An 18,764-nucleotide genomic window follows, 5' to 3' on the forward strand; every position below is an offset into this window, starting at 1 on the left:
GGAATGTTTGCCTTCTCAAAGAAAAGGGAATGGAGGTGTCAAGCTCAGTTATGCTCAGGGATTAGATCGCCTCTCTCTTGTTCCCATGTGCTTTCTAGGTAAACCTTAACCTTTATTTATTTATTTGCTTGTTTGTTTGCCATGTCCACTGCTCATATGGAAGTTCCTGGGTCGAGGATCAAACCTGCACCACAGCAGGGACTCGTGCCACAGCAGTGACAAAGCAGGATCCTTAACCTGCTAGGCCATTAGGGAACTCCCTGAACCTTAGCTTTTAGGTGACTAGGTTTGAGTTAGCAGCACAAATGCAAATTATTTAAAATGAACCTCCACAAGCAACAAAAATAAACAGTATGGACTACATCAAACTAAAAAGCTTCTACACATCAAAAGAAGGATCAGCAAAATGAAAAACTAATCTATGGAATGGGAGAAAATATTTACAAACCATATAGCTGATAAGGGGTTAATAGCCAAAATATACAAGGACCTTATACAACTCAACAGCAAAACCCCCCTGCAAATAATCCAATTTAAAAATGGGCAAAGGAACTGAATAGACATTTTTCCAAAGAAGATATATAAAATGCCAACAGGTACATGAAAAGGTACTGTACCTAATCACTAATCATCAGGGAAATACAAATCAAAGCCACAATGAAATATCACTTCATACCTGTTAGCTGTTACAAAAAAGATGTGACAGGAGTTCCCATTGTGGCTCAGCAGGTTAAGAACCCAGCATAGTTTCTGTGAGGATGCAAGTTGGATCCCTGGCCTTGCTCAGTGGGTTAAGGGTCAGGTGTTGCCATAGGCTGGGGCATAGGTCACAGATTCGGCTCAGATCCAGTGTTGCTGTGGCATGGCACAGACTGACAGCAGCAGCTCTGACTCAGTTCCTAGCCTGGGAACTTCCATATGCCTCAGGCCATAAAAAAAAGAAAAGAAAAAGATAAGAGATAAGTGCTAGTGAGTATATGGAGAAAAGGGAACCTTTGTGCACTGTTGGTGGGAATGTAAATTGGCGGAGCCACTATAGAAACAGTATGGAGGGTCCTCAGATTAAAAATAGGAGTTCCCACTGTGGCTCAGTGGGTTAAGAAGCCAACTAATATCCATGAGGATGCAGGTTCGATCCATAGCCTTGCTCAGTGGGTTAAGAATCCAGCATTGCTGTAAGCTTCGGCTTAGGATCTGGTTGTTGCTGGGGTGTGAGCTGGTAGCTACAACTCTGATTCGACCCCTAGAATTGGGAACTTCCATATGCTGTGGGTGCGGCCATAAAAAGACAAAAAAATTAAAAATAAAACTACCATATGGTTTAGCAATTCCACTTCTGTTATATACCCAAAGGAAATGAAGACAGGATCTTGAAGACATTCCTACATTCCCATTTTAATATTGCAGCATTATTTATAATAGCCAAAACATGGAAAGAACCAAGTGTTCACGGGCGAATGAGCAGCAGTTGGATTCTTAACCCATTGCACCACAGATGGAACTCCTGCTTTTTTTTTTTTTTAAAAAAAAAAAGACTCCAATAGCAAGGTTGTTAAACTACATGTCTACAGCACTTTATAGTTGACAAAGTACTTTGACAAACATTATTTTATTTACATTTTTCACTTTATTCTCCTTCTGGGAGCCCTGTGATAGGAATGTTTGACCATTTGATATTGTTCCACAAGACCCTTAAGCTAGCTTTACTTTTTTTCCACATTGTTTTTTCTTTTTGCTGCTCTGAATGGGTTAGTTTTATTGCCCTATCTTTGAGTTAACTGATCCTTTCTTCTGCTTTATCTAGTATTATTTTTCAGTTCAGTTATTGTATTTTTCAGGTCTGTGATTTCTATTTGGTACTTTCTTATATTTTCCATCTCTTGTTGAGGTGTTCATCCATTCTTTTTTCCAGTTTGGCTAGCATCTTTATGACCATTACTTTGAACTCTTTATCAGGTAAATTACTTAGCTCCATTTCATTATGATTTTCTTTCTGAGGTTTTATCGTGTTCATTCATTTGGAATGTATTCCTCTGTTTCTGCATCTTTTTTGGTTTCTATACAGTAGATGAAACAACCACTCCTCCCAGTCTTGAAGGAGTGGCCTCCTATAGGAGATGAACCTGTCATTCAACCCTGCCTCAGCTCTTGTTTTTTTTCAAATCTCTGTGTTTGTCCAAGCAGCCTATTTTTTTTTTTTTTTTTGTCTTTTTAGGGCTGCATCTGTGGCATATGGTGGTGCCCAGGTTAGGGGTCTAATTGGCGCTTTAGCTTCTGGCCTAAGCCACAACCACAGCAACGTGGGATCCAAGCCACATCTGCGACCTACACCATAGCTCATGGCAAGGCCGGAACCTTAACCCACTGAGCAAGGCCAGGGATCAAACCTGTGTCCTCATGAATGTTAGTAAGATTCCTTTCTGCTGAGCCACAATGGGAACTCCAAGCACCCTATTATATTTTTAGTCCCTGGTAATTGAGGATGTGCCAAGACCTATCAGTGTTGCAGAGGGGGGGATCTCAGTGCCTAGATTCAGGGTGAGGGGATTATCTCCAGGCATCAGCTTTTTAAAGCATGCAAATATGTGAAATCCTATGGGACTACAGGCATAAACCCTGCTGGCCAACAGAACTAGGCCACCTGGAGGTGTGCCCTGAATGGCAGTTGCAGAAATCAGGGCTCCTGGGTAATATAGGTGAGCTGGAACAAGGAAAAGCATCAAGGTGGAGTCCGCAGCTTGTGCTCCCTAGGCCATTATCATGTACAAACCCTGAAGCCTGCCCCTCAGGTCAAAGCTCTAGGACAAGCAAAGAACCCTTCCTCACAGAAAGACTGGAGAATGGGCCTCAGTCCACTGTCTGGGCAGTGCCTTGCGGGGGTGGTAGCCTGCCAAGAACTGTCTTTTCCATTGCCATAGTCCCATTGGGACCCAGGAATACAAGCATCACTGGCCACCAGAGCCACACCATCAAGGGGCATCCCCTGGTAGCAGCTTCAAAAACCAGGGAAGGGAGTTCCCGTCGTGGCGCAGTGGTTAACGAATCCGACTAGGAACCATGAGGTTGCGGGTTCGATCCCTGCCCTTGCTCAGTGGGTTAAGGATCCGGCGTTACTGTGAGCTGTGGTGTAGGTTGAAGACGCGGCTCGGATTCCCATTCCCACGTTGCTGTGGCTCTGGCGTAGGCCATTGGCTACAGCTCTGATTAGACCCCTAGCCTGGGAACCTCCATATGCTGCAGGAGCGGCCCCAGAAAAGGCAAAAAGACAAAACAAAACAAAACAAAACAGGGAAGAAGACACAAAAAAGTACAGAGGCAACTGCTTCTAACATGTTGAAATGTTTCTACTGTTTTCCTTTCTCTGCTAGTATACTAATTGCTCTCTCTTTATTCATTAGTTTTGAAATCAACTTTTATTATTCTAAATATTTTTCCCCATTATAGCACCCAAACCTCCCTAGAGCCTCCCAATTTGGTTATATCCAAATTTAAAAATTTTTTAATTTTTATACAGTTTTAAAGGTTACTTTCATTAGTTATTACAAAACTATTGGCTATATTCCCCATGTCATACAATACATCCTTGAGCCTATCTTTTTTTTTTTTTTTTTTTTAATTTTATTTTCCCACTGTACAGCAAGGGGGTCAGGTTATCCTTACATGTAAACATTACAATTACAGTTTTTCCCCCACCATTTCTTCTGTTGCAACATGAGTATCTAGACATAGTTCTCAATGCTATTCAGCGGGATCTCCTTGTAAATCTATTCTACGTTGTGACTGATAAGCCCAAGCTCCCGATCCCTCCCACTCCCTCCCCCTCCCATCAGGCAACCACAAGTCTCTTCTCCAAGTCCATGATTGATTTTCTTTTCTGAGGAGATGTTCATTTGTGCTGGATATTAGATTCCAGTTATAAGTGATATCATATGGTATTTGTCTTTGTCTTTCTGGCTCATTTCACTCAGGATGAGATTCTCTAGTTCCATCCATGTTGCTGCAAATGGCATGATGTCATCCTTCCTTGAGCCTATCTTACACCTAGCGATTTGTACCTCCTACTCTCCCACCCCTATATTCCACCCCCAACCCTGACTGACAACCACAAGTTTTTTTGTTTCGTTTTGGCCACGCCCACGGCATGTGGAAGTTCCTGGGCCAGGGATTGAACCCGAATCATAGCAGCAACCCAAGCTGCTGCAGTGACAACACCAGATCTTAACCCATTATACCACAAGGGAACTTCTCGCAACCACTAGTTTGTTCTCTATATCTGTGAGTCTGCTTTTCTTTTGTTATGTTTACCAGTTTCTAGTATTTTTTTACTTTTCATACAGTATTTCTCTGACTTATTTCACTTAGCATAATGCCCTCCAAGTCTTCATTCATGTTGTTGCAAATAGCAAAATTCCATGCTTTTTATGGCTGAGTAATATTCCACCCTGTGTGTGTGTGTGTGTGTGTGTGTGTATACCACATCTTTATCCATTCATCTGTTATTGGACATTTAAGTTGTTTCTATGTTTTAGCAATTGTAAATAATGCTACTGTAAACACTGGGGGTATGTATTTCTTTTTGAATTAGTTTTTTTTTCAGAAGTTGTATCCCAGTTTTTGGTTAAGACAGGATTCAGGCTGTATATGATTATGACTGTATAGCCATCACTCTTTATTGAGTCAGTCAGATTATTTCTTTTCTTGCACAATTTTTTGTTTTTCATAGAATTGAAAATTGCCTCATCATACTAGCTTTTTTTTTTTTTTTTTTGTCTTTTGTCTTTTTGTTGTTGTTGTTGTTGTTGTTGTTGTTGCTATTTCTTGGGCGGCTCCCGCGGCATATGGAGGTTCCCAGGCTAGAGGTTGAATCGGAGCTGTAGCCACCAGCCTACGCCAGAGCCACAGCAACGCGGGATCCGAGCCGCGTCTTCAACCTACACCACAGCTCACGGCAACGCCGGATCATTAACCCACTGAGCAAGGGCAGGGACCGAACCCGCAACCTCATGGTTCCTAGTCGGATTCGTTAACCACTGTGCCACGACGGGAACTCCCATACTAGCTTTTTATTCCTTGCACTTGTGATTAAGCCTTCCTATATTTTCTCCTCAGTATAATTTTTTCACATATATATATCTATCCTGATAATCTGTGTTGTATTTTTGTCTTGAAGCCATCTCCTCTGGAGCCCTCTGTCCTCCTGTTGCAATGCAGGCGGTGTTCTCAAGCTAGAAGCTATAAGGGTAGAGGTCTGAGGCTCACAATTCAGTGTGCAGACTCATTTTTCAGTCCATTACTGACCCCCCTGCCCTCTTCTATATCTTATACCCCCAACCCTAGAGCCTCTCTGGTTGAATTTATCCAGAGGATATATCTTCTGTCCTCCATGGGAGTGGAAAGGATAACCTGGAGGCTTATTTCTTCTTATACAGACCTCCAGCCCATCCCCCTATTTCCAGCTCCTCACTTTTCTTAGCATCTGGCACCTTTAATTCCTAAGCCTTTATTTTATTGTATATGTTTCTTTCTTTGTTCTGTCTTGTTTTTCCTAACCTACTCTCTTTCTGTCAGTATTTCCCACTGCTTTTCTTTAACTTTAAATTATATAAATGTTTAACCTTCATCTGTGGTCAAATACTTTCAGATATAATATTATGCCTTGGAGTTCCTGTTGTGGCACAGTGGAAGTGAGTCCTACTAACATCCATGAGGATACAGGTTCGATCCCTGGCCTCACTCAGTGGGTTGGAGATCCAGCGTTGCCATGAGCTGTGGTGTAGATCACAGACGTGCCTTGAATTCTGAGATGCTGTGGCTGTGGCCTAGGCTAGCAGCTGTAGCTCTGATTTGACCCCTAGCCTGGGAACTTCAATATGCCGTGGGTGTGCCCCTAAGAAGGGAAAAAAAAAATTATGTCTTAAGATGAAGGTAGCAAATATTTGTTAATAGTCATAAAGTTTTTTATTTCCTTTGGCCCACTTCTTAGGATTATTCAAATCTGGGAATCTATTCTAAATAATTTAAAGTATGAGGAAAAATTCTATGAGAACCTATTCATCTCGCCATCATTTTTAGTGGTGAACAGTCAGAAACTACTTAAATAGGGAGTTCCCATGGTGGCGCGGTGGTTAACGAATCCCAATAGGAACCATGAGGTTGCGGGTTCGATCCCTGGCCTTGCTCAGTGGTTAAGGATCCGGCATTGCCTTGAGCTGTGGTGCAGTTTGCAGACGCGGCTAGGATCCCACATTGCTATGGCTCTGGCGTAGGCCGGTAGCTATAGCTCCGATTGGACCCCTAGCCTGGGAACTTCCATATGCCGTGGGAGCGGCCCAAGAAATGGCAAAAAGACAAAAAAAAAAAAAAAGAAACTACTTAAATAATTAGCAATAGGACACATTACAGTACATTTGATAGGTCTGATGGGGCTGCCAAAAATTAGTGAAACATAGAAGTGAAATACAGAAAAGTTTACGAGGGGAAAAAGTGGGATATAGATTTGAATGCATATTATTAGAGTCCAACATATTTTTTGTATGTAAAAAAATGGAAAGGTGTGTTGTACAGCATGATGCACTGATTTACTAAAGAGATGTATCACAGCCATCCATGTGTCTGGCTCTCTTTCAGTTGTTGCTTCAGGTATGAGTGATGAGTCTGACATAATCTCTTCTCTCACAGACTTTACAGTTTAGCAGAGAATTATTTTCCAAACTTCTATGTCTGCTCAATTTTTATACTTAAAGAGATATTTAGAGGAGTTCCCGTTGTGACACAGTGGAAACGAATCCAACTAGTAACCCTGAGGTCACAGGTTCGATCCCTGGCCTTGCTCCGAGGGTCAGTGATCTGGCATTTTGTGAACTATGGTATAGGTCGCAGACTTGGTTCAGATCCCGTGTAGCTGTGTCTGTGGCTGGCAGCTACAGCTCCAATTTGACCCCTAATCTGGGAACCTCCATATGCTGTGGGTGCAACCCTATTAAAAAAAAAAAAAAAGAAAGAAAAAAAAAAAAGAGGTAGATGGAATTCCCTGGGTGGCTCATTGGGTTAAGGATCCAGCATTGTCACTGCAGTGGTTTGAGTCATTGCCGTGGCGTAAGTTCAGTCCCTGGCCCTGGAACTTATGCATGCCACAGGCATGGTCAAAAAGAAAGTAGAGAAGCAGCAGGGATTGACCGTTTTAGATATCTAGCAGACAACATGAAAGATCTGAGACTGGGTGCCAGGTAGGCCTGGTAATTATAGCTGTATCAACAGTGAGCCCCTAAAATGACAAACAGCCTCAGACTGTCATGTGGCTGGCTCTTTGACCTATTTGGATCTGTTCTTGCCTTCATTCTTTGATTCAGTACATGATCCTGTACAGCTGTATGGTCTTTGTAACTTTTGTGATCAGAAACAATCTAGAATTCTTATCATTGTATGAAATTGATTGTAACAGCAGTATTTCACATCTTACTATTTGTGCCAGTGCATTAGTTGCTGGTTTTAAACTGCTAGAGGACAGAGATCTTCTTTCTCTCTTTCTCTTTATTTTTTTTTTTGTGTGGGCAGGGGGGCACATGTCTGTGGCCAGGGAATGAACCTGGGCCATAGCTGTGACTAGGCCAGGGAAGGAACCTGGGCCATAGCTGTGACCCAAGCCACAGCAGTGGCAGTGCTGGATCTTTACCTGCTAGGCCACCCAGGAACTCCCTCACGAGTGTTTCTTGATCCTGAGATCCCCTTCCCTAGTTCTTTCTTAAGTGTGTCTGGATGGTTTATTGTAGGTAGCCACAAATAGCCGAGTTTACTTATTTGACATTTTGCTTCTGGGAAGTCGCGCTTTCAACAATGGACTTCAAATGGTATTAGAAGACAAAAGAATTTTGAAGGTGAGTGTGTAACCTGATGTCTCTGCTAGTAAGAATAACAGCCAGAGTCAGCCAGTGGAAATTGATTACCTGGGGGCAAAATACTGGTTTGGATTTTCCTAAATGACTTAGATGAGAGTTCCCATCAAGGTACAGTGGATTAGGAATCTGACTGCATTGGCTCAGGTCACTGTAGAGGCAGAGGTTCAATATCTGGCCCAGCACAGTTGGGTTAAAGGATCTAGTGTTGCTGCATCTATGGCTCAGATTAAGTCTCTAGCCTAGGGACTTCCACATGCCACAAGTTTGACCATAAATTTAAAAAGTCTCAGATAAATACCAAATATGTTATTCACCTTGTGTTATTTGAACCTGCACTGTTTTTCCTACTATTTTAATAATTAAACCATTGAAAACTCAAGGAAAAAAAAGAAAAAAGAATAATCAATCAGGTTCTAGTAACTCTGTCTATGTCTTCTGGTTCCTTAGGTTATCCATGATTGTCGTTGGCTTTCTGACTGTCTCTCTCATCAGTACGGGATTTTACTGAATAATGTCTTTGACACACAGGTATGTACTTGAAAACAGTGGATTCAATCCAGTGTCTATAACTCTTATAGAAAATAAGCCTTGTCTGATGAATGATTGAAAATCTTGTTATGTGTGCCTCATTCCTGCTCACTTCTCATGTAAGATGTTTGCACAGTATGTGAGAACATTTGATGAACTGTAGAAGCACTCCATAAAAGTTACTTATAGGTATTTAGGGTTTTTTCCCCAACACTTTGCTCTAGAATTTGTCAAATAAGAAGCAACCTCCTTGGGATGGAAACATTCTAAAATTAGGTTGTGATGGTGGTTGTACAACTATAAATATAATAAAATTCATTGAATTTTTTTAAAGGGAAAAAAAAGAAGCAAGCTGCACATTCTAGTGTTGCCTTGTGGCTCAGTAGGTTCAGGATCCAGTGTTGTCATTGCAGCGGCTCAGGTCACTGCTATAGCACAGGTTCGATCCCTGGTGAGGAAATTTCCACATGATGTGAGAGCAGCCAAAAATAAAAAACAAAACAAAACAAAACAAAAGGGAATTCCCCCTGCCGCACAGCAGAAATGAATCCCACTAATATCCATGAGGATGCAGGTTCAACCCCTGGCCTTGCTCAGTGAGTCAGGGATCAGGCATTGTTGTGAGCTGTGGTGTAGGTCACAGATGCAGCTCAGATCACATGTTGCTGGGTCTGCGGCGTAGGCTGGCAGTCGTAGCTCGATTTGACCACTAGCTTGGGAACTTCCAATATGCTGCGGGTGCAGCCCTAAAAAAAAAAAAGCAAGAAAAACCTCCAAACAAACAAAAGAAGCGAGCTCCATGTTATGTTATATTCAGGAAATTGAACAATTTTGTGGTCATTTGGAAATTTGACACAGTACTCAGTGTGAGGTAGACAGTCACATTTATGCCTTTACCACATGTGTATCAGTTAAGGCTAATGGCTAATTGGCATCTAGTTCAGGAATGCAGGTTGTCCTCAATATGCCTCTGAAGCCTATTCTGGCCCCAAATAGCCTGAAGTTATGTGATTTTTCTGTGGTCTAAAGGACCTAGAGTAAAGAGGAATTCCTAGGCTATACTAGATCTTAGAGCTGATCTGGGTTTCTGGTTTGGTTGTAAGATCCATAAAACCACTAAATTTTCTGATGGCATTGTCTATCATGTGCGTCCTTGGGAAAAATGGAATTTCAAGACATTTCTCTAAATATATTTCTGCTATTTCTGTCATAAGATAGCTCTCTTTATATATTCTACAGACTTATCTATGTCTTTTTAATGCCACAGGTAGCAGATGTCCTTCAGTTTTCCATGGAAACAGGTGGCTTTCTTCCAAACTGCATCAGTACTTTACAGGAGAGTTTAATCAGACACCTTAAAATAGCCCCTAAATATCTCTCCTTTCTGGAAGAAAGACAGAAACGGATTCAGGTAAGTATTAAAGGATGTGACATATAACATTAAATTTTTTCTGGTGTCTTGTGAGTGGGATTATCAGCATATTATATAGAGAAGTGACAGCTGCTAGGTAAGCATATGAGTGCTGCCAGAGTCTTAGTTGTTCCAAAATGGAACAATATGTTTGTGGTCTCAAGTGGATAAAAGTCAGTATCCAGATTCATTGTTTATCAATTAAAAAACACTCTGAAATAAATTTTCATGTTGGACAAATGGGCATTTTATTAGGAATTTGGATTAAGGCAGTGGAACAAAAATTATGCCAATTATTTCTTCCAAAGTAAGGTAGATTTTCTCTAGCTTCTAATAGCCTTACATGCACACTTAGTTCATGACCATATTAGCTGCAGTTTTTGCTACATAACCAATTTTGCTGCCTCCAGCTTTGAGTAAGTCCTAATCTCTCTCTCTCCCCCCTTTCCCCTCTCTCTTTCTCCCTTCCTCCCCTGCGTCTTTCCCCCATCACATTCACACACTCACTGTATACACACATAATTGTGTGTATGTGTGTGTGTGTGTATTCTCAGAAGGCTGGCCATGGTGTGAAAGTAGAAGGTGATAATTAGAGAAAATGACAGTGATGTTGTTTTAAGTTAATCAGCACTTATATAAACCATTATTTTCCTTAAAGTCTTGCTTACTAGTCAGAGAAAATTGTTTGGTGTCTCTAGGAAAACCCAGAATTGTGGTTCACACGACCTCTTTCACCTTCTTTGCTAAAAATTTTGGCCCTGGAAGCTACCTACCTGCTCCCCCTTCGCTTGGTACTTCTGGATGAAATGATGTCTGACCTAACCACCCTTGTGGATGGCTACCTAAACACCTACCGAGAAGGGTCTGCAGACCGGCTGGGCAGCATGGAGGTAGGTGGCATCTTCTCTAGCTGTGCTTTCAGGACTTCCACTTCTGCCTTATTCCTCATGTGGGCAAGGGAATACCCAACCTTCACAGCCAACTTTCTTTTGGCTGACTTAGGGATAAATACTCTTGAGGGGGCTATCCCTTTGACTTAATTAATCTCCTTGAGTACTTTTTCACTGTGAGTGTGTGTGCGTTCTTTTTGTTTGTTTTGGTCACTGACATTTATTTTGTATGATGCAACTGGTGATATGCATTTCAATAAAGCTAAAAATTGATGTCCTTGGAAAATACTGTCCTTTTTAAAATATTGTACAAACTTTTGCACAATATCAAATTATGTGTCCAGTAAAAATTTCTTTCTTTTTCTTTTCTTTCTTTTTTTTTTTTTGCTTTTTTAATTTATTTTTATTTTTATTTATTTATTTTTAATTTTCCCACTGTACAGCAAGGGGGTCAGGTTATCCTTACATGTATACATTGCAATTACAGTTTTTCCCCCACCCTTTCTTTTTTTTTTTTTTTTTTTGTCTTTTTGCCTTTTCTTGGGCCGCTCCTGCGGCATATGGAGGTTCCCAGGCTAGGGGTCGAATCAGAACTGTAGCCGCTGGCCTACGCCAGAGCCACAGCAACACGGGATCCGAGCCGCATCTGCAACCTACACCACAGCTCACAGAAACGCCGGATCGTTAACCCACTGAACAAGGGCAGGGACCGAACCTGCGACCTCATGGTTCCTAGTTGGATTCGTTAATCACTGCGCCACGACGGGAACTCCGAACTTACCCCATCATCTTTTTTATTTTAATTTTTTTTTTATTGGCTTTTTTTTTTGGCTTTTTTTTTTTTTTTGGCCTTTTCTAGGGCCGCTCCCATGGCATATGGAGATTCCTAGGCTAGGGGTCCAATTGGAGCTGTAGCCACTGGCCCATGCCAGAGCCACAGCAACGGAGGATCCGAGCCGAATCTGCAACCTACACCACAGCTCACGGCAACGCCGGATCCTTAACCCACTGAGCAAGGCCAGGGATCGAACCTACAACCTCATGGTTCCTAGTCGGATTCGTCAACCACTGCGCCACCATGGGAACTCCTTTTTTCTTTTTTTAAATTTTTTTTATTTAGCTTTTTAGAACTGCACTCACGGCATATGGAGATTCCCAAGATAGGAGTGTAATCAAGCTACAGCTGCCGGCCTATGCCAGAACCACAGCAATGCCAGATCCAAGCCACATCTGTGACCCATACTACAGCTCATGGCAATGCTGAATCCACTGAGCGAGGCCACGGATTGAACCCACAACCTCATGGTTCCTAGTCGGATTCGTTTCTGCTGTACCACAACGGGAACTGCAAAAATTTCTTTCAAAGAAACATAAATTTAACATTTTATTAGTTATTTTTGGAGTTCTCTTGTAGTATAGTGTGTTAAGGCTCCAGTATTTTCACTGCAGTGGCTTGAGTCGCTGCTGTGGCACAGGTTCATTCCCTGGCCTGGGAACGTCTACATTACACAGGTGTAGCCAAAAAGAAAAAAAAAATTTTTTTAAATGATAATTATCACCACTACTTTAGTAGTTTTTGAAGCTATTAGCCAGTGAGGTTAGGAAAAAAAATATGAACTATAAAAGTGGAATGGGAAGAATAGGATTTATGACTTGCCTTTGATATAGCTGAATAGTGAGGAGAATCAACTGAAAAAGACTACCACAAACAAAAAGGCAATATAGTAGAATGGATACAAATAGAACATAAAACTTAATGGCTTTCCTATATCCATATACACAGCTAGAAAATATAATGTGAGAAAAAATTCATTTATAATTATTACAACATTAGATTATCTAAAAATAAACATAACAAATTGGAATATAGAGATGAAGAAGGTGTTAAAATATTACTGAATGGCATAAAAGAGGACTTGAATGGGAACACTACGTATTTTGGGCTATCAGCTATTCCTAAATTAACTTTAAATTTAACTTTATTCCAAGAGAAATATTAAAGCCAGAATTATGGTGGCAACTTTGATTATAGTGTTTATAGAAATAAATAAGCATAGGTAAGAATAATCCTGTCAGTTATTAAAACATATTATATGTCTGTGCTAAATGCAACTGGTACATACATGTGCAGGCAGATAAATGGAACAGAGTATATATGCCAGTAATGGCTAGGATAAAGGTAGAATTCCCAGTCAATGAGAAAAAGACAGTTATTCAGTAAATTGACTTAGGCAATTGAATAACCATTGTTAGTTGAGGAAAGAGAAGAGGAGAATGAGAATTGGACTCTCTTTTTCATTATTCCAGAATCAATCCACAGAGCAAGTCATATGTAAAACCTGGAATTACAAAATTTATGGAAAAAACCTAGTGTTAAAATAAATAGTAAAAGAAATAATATTTAAATAATATTAAAGAAAATTATCTCAGAGTGGGAACATATTCCCCCAGATTTATTGAGGAGTAGTTGACAAAATTGTGTATATTTAAAGTGTACATTGTGATGATTTGACATCATAAAAATTGTGGAGTGATTACCAAGAGCTAGATAATTAACACATATCAACTCATAGCTAACTTTTTGTTCTTTTGTGATAAGAACCATATAATATGAGACTATTAACTGTAGTAATCATGCTGTATGTTAGCTTCTCAGAACATTCTTCTTAAAACTGAAAGTTTGTATCCTTTGACCTACGTCTCCCTATTTCCATCTCCCTCAACCTCTGGCAACCACCATTCTATTCTGTTTCTATGAAATCAGTTTTTGTTTTTAGGATTTCATATATAAGTGATATCATGCAGTATTTGTCTTCCTCTATCTGGCTTATTTCACTTAGCACAATACCCTCCAGTTCATCTATATTCTTGCAGATTGCAGAATTTCCTTCTTCTTATGACTGAAAATACTCTATTTTATGTAAATATACACTGCATCTTTATCCATTTATCTGTTGATAGACACAGGTTATTTACTTATCTTAACTATTTTGAATAATGCTGCAATGAACGGGGAAATTTATGTATCCCTTTGCCATCCTGTTTTCATATCTTTCAGATATGCACCCAGTTGTGGGGTTGCTGGACCATGTAATAGTTTGATTTTTAATTTTTAAGGAACCTCCATACTGTTTTCCGTGGTAGCTGTACCAGTTTACATTCCCATCAGTAGTATGTGTTTCCTTTTCTCTACATTCTCACCAATGTATGTTATCTGTCTTTGCAAGAATAGCCATCTTAACAGGTGTGATTTAGTGGAGTTCCCGTCGTGGCACAGTGATTAACGAATCCGACTAGGAACCATGAGGTTGTGGGTTGGGTCCCTGCCCTTGCTCAGTGGGTTAAGGATCTGGCGTTGCCGTGAGCTGTGGTGTAGGTTGCAGACACCGCTCGGATCCCGCGTTGCTGTGGCTCTGGCGTAGGCCGGTGGCTACAGCTCCGATTCGACCCCTAGCCTGGGAACCTCCATGTGTCGCGGGAGCGGCCCAAAGAAATAGCAAAAAGACAAAAAAAAAAAAAAAACAGGAGTTCCCGTCGTGGCGCAGTGGTTAATGAATCCGACTAGGAACCATGAGGTTGCGGGTTCGGTCCCTGCCCTTGCTCAGTGGGTTAACGATCCGGCGTTGCCGTGAGCTGTGGTGTAGGTTGCAGACGCGGCTCGGATCCCGCGTTGCTGTGGCTCTGGCGTAGCCTGGTGGCTACAGCTCCGATTCAACCCCTAGCCTGGGAACCTCCATATGCCGCGGGAGCGGCCCAAGAAATAGCAACAACAACAACAACAACAAAAGACAAAAGACAAAAAAAAAAAAAAAAAAAAAAAAAAAAAAAAAAAAAAAACACAAAAAACAAAACAAAACAAAAAAAACAGGTGTGATTTAGTATCTCATTGTGGTTTTGATTTGCACTCCCCTGATGACTAGTGATGTTGAACACCTTTTCAGGTACATATTGGCCATTTAAATGCCTTCTTTGGAAAATTGTCTATTCAGGTTCTTTGCTCACTTTAAGATTTTTGCTTTTGTGCTCTTAAGTTGTATGAGGGAGTGCTTTTCTTTTTTTTTTTTTAGAATGTGTTCGTATTTATTTATTTATTTATTTTGTCTTTTTTTGCTGTTTCTTGGGCTGCTCCTACAGCATATGGAGGTTCCCAGGCTAGGGGTTGAATCGGAGCTGCAGCCACCAGCCTACGCCAGAGCCACAGCAACGCGGGATCCGAGCTGCGTCTGCAACCTACACCACAGCTCATGGCAACGCCGGATCCTTAACCCACTGAGCAAGGGCAGGGACCCAACCCGCAACCTCATGGTTCCTAGTCGGATTCGTTAACCACTGCGCCACGACGGGAACTCTAGGGAGTGCTTTTCTATGCAATACAGAATTACTCAGCTCTCATAAAAGATGCATATATATTTGACTTTTAAAAGTTTGTGTGGCAAAAATACTGTGAATAAAGTCAAAGGGCAAGCAACCTGGGAAAATTATTTGCCTCATGTAACCAAGAGGCTATTTTCTTTTCTTTTCTTTCTTTCTTTTTCTTTCTTTCTTTCTTTCTTTCTTTCTTTCTTTCTTTGGGCCAAATCCTTGGCATATGGAAATTCCTAGGCTAGGGGTCAAATCGGAGCTACAGCTGCTGGCCACAGCCACAGCAATGTGGCATCCGAGCCGCATCTGCGACCCATACCACAGCTCAAGGCAACACCAGATCCTTAACCCATTGAGTGAGGCCAGGGATCGAACTCGCAACCTCATGCTTCCTAGTCGGATTTGTTTAAGCTGAACCATGACGGGAACTCCAAGAAGCTGCTTTTTAGAAGATGCACCTGCTAAGGTACTTGGACAGAGGTTGAAATGTATTGTTAAACACATATACGCACAAAACACACAAATCTGTATTCAAAATATTTAAATTACTCAAAAAATAGTGTTACTATGCTTGCAGGCACTAGAGGGTGCCATAAGAACGCATTTGAATAGACCCTTGCAGGCCAAATACTCAGTATAGTAGAAGGGATTTTAAGCCCCTCCCCCACCCCCTTTTTTTTGGTCTTTTTAGAGCCGAACCCCGCAGCATATGGAAGTTCCCAGGCTAGGTTTTGAATTGGAGCTGCAGCTGCTGGCCTTCACCACACCACAGCAACACCAGATCTGATCCACATCTGTGACCTACACCACAGCTCTAAGCAACACCCAATCCTTAACTCACTGAGCGAGGCCAGGGATCAAACCCACGTCCTCATGGATACTAATTGGGTTAATTACTGCTGAGCTACAATGGGAATGCCTAAGGCCCATTATTAGAGATTATAGTAGACTTGTGTTCATTTTCTTTTCTTAGCCTGCGTGTATGGAGCTTCCACAGGAACTGCTTCAACTCAAGGACTTCCAGAAGCAGCGCAGAGAGAGAGCTGCAAAAGAATATAGAGTAAATTCACAGGGACTCCTAGTAAGGACAGTATTACAGCCAAAGAAATCTGTGACAGAGACAGCAGGGAAAGTAAAAGGTTTCTTGCTTTGTAAAAATTCTAGGCTAGATAAAGCTCCAACTTTTACATCTCCTGAGGATGTAAATTTGCTAAAAGAAGAATTGAAGAGCAAACAAACCATAGCAGAACCTCAACATCTACCTCCCATAAAGGAAGAGCCCAGTGAGGATTCCAGTAACAAACTCTGCCCTGAGTCAGAGGGGTCGAAGGACCAGCGAGTAACTAAAAAAGAACTCTTTAAGATAGCTAAACAAGAATTTCAGACAAGTTTGTCTTTGAAAGAAGAGCTAGAACGATTACTGATGGTGGAAAAGGAGGAGGATCTGAAATGTACAAAACAAGATGTTTCAGTGTCTCGGTCCCTTCCTCAGGAAACCAGAGTGTCTCCAAGTGACATCTTTCATCCTTTTAGAAAAGCTGTGCTTCCCACACTTCCTCCCTGCCCAGCTTTGGAGAAGACAGATTCCTGGATAAATCCAGATTCTCTCAATCTGCCTTAGAGTTCTGCAGTTTGTTCTTAAGGCCAATAAAGTTGGCTTATTTCCTCTGCCATCAGGGCCTTCCTCAGTGCTTAGGTTTCTCATGTTGTAAATTTGGTTTTGTCTCAGTCACAGTCTTCAGGGAAAATTATATTCTCTTGCTTGCTCCTCTGTTCCTGGAATTTGATTAGGAATGGAATAAATCGTTAATTAATGGAAGAACTGAATTTACTGATTATGTCACTGTATAGAATTGTTCCCTGTGGCCAAACTGAATTGTTTCTCATAATTTGGCTTTAAATGGTTTGAAGAAGGGAAAAATATTGGACTTAGCATCTGAAAGAATCTATACTTTAAAATTTTTGTTGTTTTTTCTGGTTTGAAGGGGATTGGTAAAACTCTTAGCCATAAGTTTAAAAAAATTGGTACCTGACAACTTTCCCGGTACTTTTTTCCTTTTTAAAATATTAACATTAACTTGCCAATTATACATCAATAAAGCTGAAAAATATTAAATTTATTTTTGAATTTGAAATGTATGATCTGTCTTCTGTCAAAGGCAAACTGTTGTTGTTGTTATTGCAGAAATCAATACCCCCGTTTTAATTTCTTTTCATTCCATTTACTTTTAGAAAGAGCTTTGTCCATTTTCCTAACAAAGCAGGAACTTCTATAGAGTATGTCTATTATGTAAACTTGAAGTTTGATTCCAAGTTTGCCTGGAATTGGTATGTTTTCTTAGGGTGAAAGGAAGGCAGCTTGTATTGAGCCCTTTTTATATTGAATAATTGCAAGTTACTCACATCCTTTTGTGTGTAATAACCAATAAACCTGTTTTGGCTATAATGGTTATCTCTCATTTTTCTTCGTTGGGTGAGGGTAGGAATAAATTGGAATATGTCTGGATTTCAGGGTCTAGCATGGAAACCTGTAATTTGGCTGTTATACAGGCCTCTATTACTTATTGCACTTAGGGGAAACTTAGGGACAGCCTACAATTAGGAACATCTTTGCCTGCTTTTGTTGATTCTATCATGAGTCTCACTAAAACAACAGCCGTGCCAGAGTTCCCTGGTGGCCTGATGGTTAGGGATCCAACATTGTCCCCCACTGCTGTGGCTTGCATCACTCCTGTAGAGTGGGTTCAGTCCCTGGCCCAGGAACTTATTCATGCTGTGGGCACAGCCAAAAAAACCCCAAACAGTAACTACAAAAAACAGCTGTGCCTTCCAAAATCCAGAGCCCAGATATGGTGTAGGCTTAAGATGAAGGCAGGCCTAAGAGAAGTCAGCTGAACCCTAAAAATGCTGTGTTTGACATTGTAGTTTATAATGTCATTTAAGGCCAAGATGGTTTCTGGTTCATCTTGAGTGAATGCACCTTCAGATTGGTCCCAGAGTGCAGTTAATCTAGGTGTATTCTGGAAAGGGCATAATTTCTGTAAAATTCATAGAATTGGTTTAGCTTCTTATGGAATCATTAAGTTACCACACACAACATATATGCATACATACATACATATATAGCTACAAAGAAAAATATAACGTTCTTCATATTTTTAGAAAAAGGATTATTCCGACTGCAGTGGCTCAGGTCGCTGTGAAGTTGACTAGCCTGGCACAGTGGCATTGTAAATTGCAGCTGTGGCTTGGCTTCCATCCCGGGCCTGGGAACTTCTACGTGCCACAGGTGCAGCCATTAAAAAAAAAATTCATCTTTCATTATGTGCGTTTTGTGACTCTACTTAAAAAAAACAATAGGACTGTGTTGGACCTTTGCTGTGCTGCTCAGTGTGGTAGCTGCTAACTAAATGTGGCTATTTTAATTTAAAATTAAATTATTTGAAATAAAATGTAAAATACAGTTCGTCAGTTGCACTTGCCATGTGTCCAGTTGTTAACAGTCCCATGTACCCAGAGGCTGCCATGTGAACACTGCAGATATAGAACATTGCCATCATTTCAGAAGGTTCTATTGGACAGTGCTATCTGAGAGGTACTTTCATTCCCAGAACCAAATGAGGCTTTTAGCTTTTACAACAGTATTTTCTTAGTGCAATGCTTATATAAATGGAACTG

At 40.9% G+C, this 18,764-nt stretch overlaps 1 protein-coding gene across 3 annotated transcripts in view; it reads left to right on the plus strand.

Annotated features, from left to right (window-relative positions):
* The window catches only part of EXD1 (exonuclease 3'-5' domain containing 1), a 40,960-nt gene extending 23,428 nt beyond the window's left edge, over nucleotides 1-17,532 (plus strand). For all 3 annotated transcript variants that reach the window (XM_013993165.3, XM_021097503.2, XM_013993164.3), the window contains exons 8-12: nucleotides 7,770-7,874; nucleotides 8,343-8,423; nucleotides 9,691-9,834; nucleotides 10,533-10,724; nucleotides 16,060-17,532. In XM_013993165.3, the coding sequence (XP_013848619.1) occupies nucleotides 7,770-7,874; nucleotides 8,343-8,423; nucleotides 9,691-9,834; nucleotides 10,533-10,724; nucleotides 16,060-16,707 (1,170 nt within the window). In that variant the 3' untranslated portion in view covers nucleotides 16,708-17,532. The remainder of the gene's footprint in view (nucleotides 1-7,769; nucleotides 7,875-8,342; nucleotides 8,424-9,690; nucleotides 9,835-10,532; nucleotides 10,725-16,059) is intronic.
* Nucleotides 17,533-18,764: the final 1,232 nt, after the last annotated feature.

The sequence above is a fragment of the Sus scrofa genome, chromosome 1 (assembly GCF_054392235.1).
Source record: "Sus scrofa isolate SSC_HxYL_T2T_F1_AM1 chromosome 1, Sscrofa_HxYL_maternal_Yorkshire_Landrace_v2.0, whole genome shotgun sequence".
In the NCBI taxonomy this organism is placed as follows: Eukaryota; Metazoa; Chordata; class Mammalia; order Artiodactyla; family Suidae; genus Sus; species Sus scrofa.